The sequence below is a fragment of the Scyliorhinus torazame genome, chromosome 1 (genome assembly GCF_047496885.1).
Source record: "Scyliorhinus torazame isolate Kashiwa2021f chromosome 1, sScyTor2.1, whole genome shotgun sequence".
NCBI classification, from domain to species: domain Eukaryota; kingdom Metazoa; phylum Chordata; class Chondrichthyes; order Carcharhiniformes; family Scyliorhinidae; genus Scyliorhinus; species Scyliorhinus torazame.
Window position 1 is genome coordinate 203,868,089 of NC_092707.1, and position 8,782 is coordinate 203,876,870.

Below are 8,782 nucleotides of genomic sequence, written 5' to 3' on the forward strand. Positions count from 1 at the left end.
AGTCAATAAGGACTTGTGCCATGGGTGAGCTGGCACATGGGCAGCATGGTCACGCATTGGCAAAAGATTACATAGCGAAAACATTGGAATAGTCAAATTTGGAGAAAACGATAGAACAGATGAGGATTTCAGCAGTCGATGAGCTAAGGCAGGGATGGAGAGCGATTGTAAGAAGTCTTTGTGATGGAACGGATATGGGATTATGAGGTTATTGTCATTAAGATCATATGAACTGAGAGTAGGAGTCGGCTACTCGGCCCCTCGAACCTGCTCCGCCATTCAATAAGATCATTTCTGATCTGATTGTAACCTCAACCCCATATTCCTGCCGAACCCCGATAACCTATCACCCCCTTGCTTATCAAGAATCAATCTACCTCTGCCTTCAAATTAAGCAAAGAATCTGCTTCAACTGTCTTTTGAGGAAGAGAGCTCCAAAGGGTCATGACCCTCAGAGAAAAGAATTCTCTTGTAAACCTTTTCTGAACATTTACAATGCATTTGCATCTTTCCTTAAATTCGAACACAGTACTCCAAATATGGTTTCGCCATACTTCACCACACTTGCCTCTGTATAACTGAAGCATAACTTCCCTACTTTTGTGTTCACTTCCCCTCCCAATGAACTATAATCTTTTCTTTTATAAATTTAGAGTTAAAATAATTTTTTTCCAATTAAGGGGCAATTTAGCGTGGCCATTCTACATAGCCTGCACATCTTTGGGTTGTGGGAGTGAAACCCATGCAGACATGGGGAGAATGTGTAAACTCCATACGGACAGTGACGCAGGGCCGGGATAGAACCTGGGTCCTCAGCGCCGTAGGGAGCAGTGCTAGCTGTGGTGTTGGGTGCTCTGAGGTACAGCCGAACCAACACGGTTGCGATTGGTACAATGCAGTTTTATTCCAACTAGTTATTTACACATCTGACTTGGTACTCAGCACGTGGTGACTGTGTAAGTGTCTTGTTAATGAGGTCCTGGCCTTGTCCTCTCTCCAGATGGACTGGCCAGCAGGTGTCGTGTTTCTTGTCTTATACTGTGTCTGCTTTTGTCTGTGATTGGCTGTCGTGTTATGTGTGCTGATTGGTCTGTTGGTCTGTCTATCATGATGTGTGTGTTGTGATGTGTGTTTGAATATCATGACACTAACCACTGTGCCACCCAAACTAAATATTCTATTAGCTTTCCTAATCGCTCGCTGTATCTGCATACAAACCTTCTCTGATTCATGCACTAGGACGCTCAGATCCCTCTGAATCTCAGAGCTCAACAATCTCTCACCATTAATAGATCTTATTTTTTATTCCTCTTGCCGAAATGGACAATTTCATATTTTCTCCACATTTACTCCATTTGCCAGCTCTTTGCTCACTCACTTGATCAATAATTACTCTGATAACAACATTGAAAACTATTTTGTAATTGGCTGGATGCCAAGTAACAAAGAAGGAAAATAAATCAGCATGCACTCTCAAGAGACATCAACCTGCAGCAGGAGCAGAGGGTTTGAAGCCTATTACCATTCCTTTGCCCATTTGAATTGAGCGCAGACTATTTTCTCTGCACCTGTATGGTTTTACAGTCATTGACTCATGCCCATTTGAATTGAGCGCAGACTATTTTCTCTGCACCTGTATGGTTTTACAGTCATTGACTCATGAAGCGCAGAAGCAGGCCCTTCAGCCCATTATGTCTATGCTGACCATCAAATACCAATCTGTACTTATCCCATTTACCAGCACTAATAGAATGGTAAAGTTTATTTGGTAACAAAACAGTCTGAAGCCAATTCCTGCTGGATGTGGGCCAATGATCAAAACAAAATCATTTATTTCTCATTAATTCAGGGAGGTGAAATTTCACATTGAACCAGTGAAGAATGTCACAGAGGCAGGAGAGCACAGATGAAGATTATTCATCCATCAGTAAGGGACCAGAGTGAGGTTGTCTTCCCTCTCTCACTCAGGGTGATGACATTCAGTTCCCAAACTGAGCCCAGCAGCCTCAGTGAGTGACTGATGCTCAGAACCTCGTGCTGAACTCACTTCCGGGTGGGAAACGTATTGCGTCACCCGGAGGGGCGGGGCTGACCGGAGACACGTTGTTTGCGGCGCAGGTGGAAGTGGCCGTCACCATGGTGATAGGGCCTCCTCCAACTGGCTGACTGGCGGGAACTGTATTAATCGGCGGTAAGTGAGCTAGGCCCGGGGGAACCACTCTGTTCATCCCCGGGAGCGGAGGGAGACACTCTGCCCACAACCCCGGGGGGGGGAGGGGATCACTGCCCACAACCCCGGGGGGGGCGCAGGACGCTTCCCACAACCCGAGAGGGGGGTGGCGGGACACTGCCCACAATCCCGGGGGGGGGGACGACGACGACACTGCCCACAACCGAACGGGGAGGGGGGCACTGCCCAAAACCCCGGGGAGGGGGGGGGGGGGGGTTGACGACACTGCCCACAACCCCGGGGGGGGGGGGAGATGCTGCCCACAACCACAGGGGGGGGGGGGGTCATTGCCCACAACCCCGGGGGGGGGGGGGGGGGGGGTCATTGCCCACAACCCCGGGGGGGGGGGGGGGGGGATCACTGCCCACAACCACAGGGGGGGACGGGGGTGGGTGGAGATCAATGCCCACAACCCCGGGGGGGGGGACGACACTGCCCACAACCCCGGGGGGGGGCACTGCCCACAACCACTTGGGGGGACGGGGGAGACACTGCCCACAACCCCGGGGGGAGGCACACTGCTCACAACCCCGGGGCGAGGCACACTGCCCACAACCCCAGGGGGGGGGGGGGGGGGGAGGACACTGTCCACAATCCTGGGGGGGACACTGCCCACAACCCCGGGGGCGGGCGTGGGAGACACTGCCCACAACCACGGGGGGGGGGGGGGTCACTGCCCACGACTTCGGGGGGAGGGGGGATCACTGCCCACAACCACAGGGGGGGACGGGGGTGGGTGGGGATCAATGTCCACAAACCCGGGGGGAATGTGACGGGACACTACTCACAACCCCGGGGGGGAGAGGGGACACTGCCCAAAGCCCCTGGGGGACGACGACACTGCCCACAAACCCGGGGGGGGGGGGGGGGAGCACTGCCCACAACCACAGGGGGGGGGGTGACGACACTGCCCACAACCCCCGGGGAGGGGGGGGGCGGAGACACTGCCCACAACCCCGGGGGGGGGGTGGGGGTGGATCACTGCCCACAACCACAGTGGGGGGGGGCGGCAGGGCGTGGGGATCAATGCCCACAACCCCGGGTGGAACGGGACGGGACACTACCCACAACCCAGGGAGGGGGGGACACTGCCCACCACCCCAGTGGGGCACTGCCCACAACCCCGAGGGAGGACACGACACTGCCCACAACCCCGGGGGGTGGAGGGACACTGCCCACAACCCCGGGGGGTGGGTGACACTGCCCACAACTCCGGGGGGGGGGGGGGGGTGGTGACACTGCCCACAAACCCGGGGGGGGGGGGGGGGGGGGGTGGTCGGGCGGGGGAGAAAATTCCCACAACCCCGGGGGGGGGGGGGAAGGACACTGCCCATAACTCCCGGGAGGATGGGGGGACACTGCCCACAACCCTGGGGGGTGGGTGACACTGCCCACAACCCCGGGGGGGGGGGGGGGTGACGCTGCCCGTGTACCGGGGGGGGGGGGGGGGGAATTCCCACAACCCCGGGGGAGGGTGACACTGCCCACAACCCCGGGGTGGGACGGGAGGGACTCTGCCCACAACCCCGGGGGGGGTGGGGGGCGTGGGGAGGGACACGGCCCACAACCCCGGGTGGGGGGGGAGAGCCATTATCCACAAATCCGGGGGGGGAGGGAGAGACACTCTGTCCACAAAACCAGGGGGGGGGAAGAGAGACTCTGTCCCCAAAACCGGGGGGGGCGGTGGGGGGAGTCACTCTGTCCTCAACCCTGGGTCGGGGGGGAGAGACTCCACAAGTCCGGGTGGGTGGGGAGAGAGGGACTCTGTCCACAAATCCGAGTGGGGGGAGACACTCTGTCCACATCCTCTGGACACTGTCCTTATCCCTGAGGGGGGTGGGGGAGACACTCTGTCCACATCCTGGGGGGGGGGGAGTAGGTGGAAACACTGCCCTCATCCTCGGGGGGGTGGGGAGACACTCTGTCCACTCACTGTCCACCCCAAGGGGAGACACAAGACACTGTCCACTCACTGTTCTTCTCAGGGGAAGACGTTTGATCCGCTCACTATATCATACACAGGGTGTGACCGGTCACTGCACATCGTACAGGCAGCATGTGACTTGACTCTGACCATCTACAAAATTCAGTTTTGGCTCCACCAGCACCATCAGGCTCCTGTCTCCTTTACAGCGTCATTCCGAACATGGATGATAGAGCTGAATTCACGAGCTGTGGACAGAGTACCTGCATTCAACTTTAAGACAGAATTTGGCCGAGTATAACATCAAGGAGCCCAGGCAATCAGGCGAACACTCTCCACATAATCTATTTCTTTCTCCTTTCAGATGCTGTTGCAGTTCTATCAGCTGACGAGTTTGAGTTGTTATTGATTCTCATCCTCCTACCAGTTGTTTGCACAGAGGCTGCGAGTGAGCATCATGTCGTTGAGTCACTCTATTAAAGAGCGGACAATTGCAGAGAACAGCCTCATCATCCTTCTCCAGGGGGTGCATGGCCACGTCACCACTGTGGACCTCCGGGATGAGAGCTCTGTGATGGGATGCTTTGTTAACGTTGATGCCTTCATGAATATCCGACTATCCGAGGTGACGTACACTGACAGGTGGGGCAGAGTGTCGCAGCTGGATAACTTCTTTGTGACTGGCAGAAACGTACGTTATGTTCACATCCCAGACGAGATCGATATCATTGAAACCATCCAGAGTCAACTGCAGAAAATCCACCGAGTACGCAACTTTGGGGGAAAAGACCGAGGGAGGAGAGAATTTCCCTCCAGAAAATAGCAATGGGATGATCCTAGAGACATAGCATTAGAACTGGGTGCTGGATTTGGGGAATGGAGAAGAATATATCAGGATTGGGTGGTGTTGGGGAGGTATCTGAACTGGATGGGTGGTGGGGAGGTAACCGGATGGGGGTGGGGGGATTCTGGATGGAGAAGGGGTGTATCAGGCCGGGGTATGGGTTGGAGGTTGGTGGAAGTATCACAAGTGGATGGGGTTGGGATGGTGAATTTGGGTCCGGGTAGTATTTGGGGAGGGGGGTATTTGGGCAGGGGAACGTGAGGCCTGGTCAGTCAACGTGGAATCCAGGTGACTTGGTGTGCATGACCACTGATCATAACAAGCTGCACCACCACATTGGCTCACTTGGCCGAATCCTTACCTCACAATTGGAAAGCAAGAGTGTCACTGACAGTATGTCAGCTTGTATTCCAGACCAGAGAGAACTGCATTGTTACAGGTGCTGTCCTTGGAAAAACTAAACTACAGTACTATCTGGTTTGTGTGGACAGGTAGCCCTCTTGGCAATATCGGAAGGACACAAAGTAGTGGTTCTATCAGCAGCATCAACATGTTTTCATCTTGGGGTCTTGCTGTGTGGGTAGCAAGTGCTGCGTTCCACTACAGAAACATTTTGGGGTATCTGAAGTGGGACAATGTGATATATAAATGAAGTTCTATCTCTCACATTTACCGTGTATATCTTTGCTGCCTCCTAATAAGTGAGTTAATTTCCTAAAGCATCTAAACGTTAGTCAGCACTGTCATACACCTGGTTTCTATCTGCCGGGATCCTGTGAGAATCAAACACTGACCACTGACAATAGCAGATAGGAATAGTGAGTACAGTCTCTGGCTGCTATCCAATCAGGCCTTGGTAATTAGAATGAATGGCAGAAGAAAGCTGATTTGTATTGAATTCTTTTAAAGTTTATCGTTTCACGAAGGGTTTCATGAAGGAAAAATCATGTCTGACAAATTTACTAGAGTTCTATGAGGAGGTATCAGCCAGAGTAGATAGAAGAGAACCAGTGGATGCGGTATATTTGGAATTTCAAAAGACATATAAGGTGCCACAACTACTACACAAGACAGGAGCTCACTGTGTTGGCAGTAATATGGATATAGGATTGGCTAACTAACAGGAAGTAGCGATAAGGTGGCCTTCCTCAGGTTGGAGGGCCACAGGGATCAGTGCGGGAACCTCAGCTCTTCACAATATGTATTCCTGATTTGGAGAAAGGAATAGTGTGCGCGGTGGCTGGATTTGCAAATGATACAAAGGGGGAAGAGAAGGCAGGTTGTAAGGAGGATATAAATCGTTTCCAAAGATATTGACAGGTTAAGAATGGGCAGAGAATTGGAATATGGAATTCAACATGGGAAAATGTGAGAGTGCTCATTTTGGAAGAAAATGAAAAGGCGGATTATTAAAATGGAGAGAAACTGCAGAAAGCTACAGCACAAAGAGACTAGGGGGGTCCTTATTCATGAAACCCAGAAGCTAGCATAAAGGCGTAGAAGGTAATAGGCGAGATAAATGCAATGCTGACTTTTATTTCAAGGGGCTGGAGTATAAAAGTAAAGGGGTGTTGCTGCAACTGTAAAAGGCCATATTTAGAAAACTTTGTCCAGTGTTGGTCCCCTTATTTAAGGAAAGATATATTATTATTGGAAACAGTACAGAGGAGCTTTACTAGGATGGTCCTGGGTATGGAGGGAACTCCAAACCACCCAGAAACTGCCACATATCAACGCCTCCCCCACCTGCTCAGCACTATACAACCCCTCTTAGCCTTAAACACCTCATTTATCCTCTCCGACTCCACCTCATTTCATTTCACCTCCCCCTTCACTGCCCTCGCCTGCAAAATTTCCCTGGACGCTGCCTGACACCGCAACTGGTGGGCCAACATACGACTCGCCTTCTCCCCATACTCACTGCACCCTCCCCGCTCCCCTCACCTTCAGCAGCTGCAACTGTAGCCTTATCCGTTGCCAACTGGTCAAACTGCCCCTGCAACAACTTCCTTTGCAAACAGCTCCCTCATGGGGGCCTTTGAGTATCTCCTGCCCACCTCAACTATCTCATCCAATAACCGCCGGTGCTCCTCCCTCCTCCTAGCCCTATGGGCCTTGAACAAAATAATTTTGCCTCGGACCATCGCCTTCAAGGTCTTGCAAAAGGTAGCTGCTGATACATCACCCTTCTGATTAAACTCTCACCTTCCCACAAAACTCCTTACCAGCCAAAAGTCCCAAGTCCAACCTCCAGCCCCACTGTGCACCTGTCCCGAACAAAACACCACATCTAACCAGTGCAGCGCATGGTCTGAGATCACAATCGCTGCATATTCTACCCCTACCATCCCCATCAGCACCGCCTGGTTCACCACAAATAAAATCCTGGGAAACATCCTATACACATGCGAGAAGAAGGAATACTCCCTCCCGAGTTCCCGAACTTCCACTGATTCACTATCCCCATCCTTTCCATGTAGCCTCCCAGCTCTTTCGCCATTCTTGACTTCCCATCGACTTTGGGCTCGACCGATCCACCCTCGGTTCCATTACACAATTAAAATCCCGCATCCTTAATCAATGGTGAGAGTCTAGTTCCAGAATTGCTCCCACCAGAATTGCTCCCAGGTGTGTACACATTTATCAAAACCACCTTAACATCCCACTCACTATCACATACCGCCTCCACTCTCCAGCTCTTCTGGTGCGCGAAAACCCGCGACCTCTTGACCGGCCCATTCAGCCCGCGGATATTCCATGTCACGATTCTCACCGGAGGCTTACGCCTCCACCCCCCTCTCGTGTCTGCCTTCACCAACCTTAGGCTCCGCCACACCCATTCCCACTCTAAACAGGGCCCATCCAAGGTGGCCCTCTGCCCCTGACCACACATCCTTCATACCTGCCACATCGCATTCCTCCCTCCCCAAACCCCACTGGCTTGACGTCACAGTCTGTCTCCCCTCCTCACTGCACCCCTGTTTATTAGCTTTGCTCGCTAGTGTGGCAACCCCTGCCCGAAGGCCCCATCAAATGCTCACCATCCCTTCCCCCGCACAACCCACCCTAACTTGCTCAAGTGGCAGCTGATTACCATAAAAAGTGTCAAAGACATCAACACATCCCAAAAAAGTCCCAAACGTACAACCATCGCAAAGAAAATCACAAGCACAAAAGACGTGAAAAAAACAGGAGATTGCTCCATCCCCTTACATGTTTACAACCTCTTACATTTCCCCCCCATATCGGTAAACAAGAACAATAACTACTCCCAACTTTCGCATACGTAACTCCTCCATCCAAAATTACCATTCAGCTCTCCCCCAGCTTATGGTCTTTGATAAAGCCACTCACCACCGCCAGCATCACAAAGTAGTATTCCTGGCCATCACGGGTTACCCTAAGTCGATCTGGGTACACCCCCCGAATCGAATCTGTCGCCGGTACAGCACTGCCTTGGCCTTGTTGAACCCGCTCGCATCCTGGGCCATATCCGCTCCAATGTCGTGATATATCCAGCTTCAATTCCCCTCCCATTCATAGACCCGTTTTTCCCTGGCCCACCTCAGGATCTTTGTTTAGAAACCTGTGCATCTGCACAATCACTGCCCGCAGCGGCTCCCCTGCTCTCAGCTTCTGCCTCAAGGACCTATGGCCCGGTCACCTCTGGGGGCTTAGACTTGGATTGGTTTCCTTGGAGCAGATAAGGCTGAGGTGTATAAAATTGAGGGGCATGTCCCCTTAGTAGAGGGGTCAATAACCAGGGGGCATTGATTTAAGGGGC

The 8,782-nt window shown here is 52.7% G+C and overlaps 1 protein-coding gene across 1 annotated transcript; it reads left to right on the forward strand.

Annotated features, from left to right (window-relative positions):
- The first annotated feature begins 2,082 nt into the window (after positions 1-2,082).
- Positions 2,083-5,102, forward strand: LOC140418596 (U7 snRNA-associated Sm-like protein LSm10). Its single transcript, XM_072502119.1, has 2 exons — positions 2,083-2,191; positions 4,519-5,102. Exon 2 carries the CDS (start codon positions 4,612-4,614, stop codon positions 4,975-4,977), a length of 366 nt encoding a protein of 121 aa, XP_072358220.1. The 5' UTR covers positions 2,083-2,191; positions 4,519-4,611; the 3' UTR covers positions 4,978-5,102.
- The last annotated feature ends 3,680 nt before the right edge of the window (positions 5,103-8,782 follow it).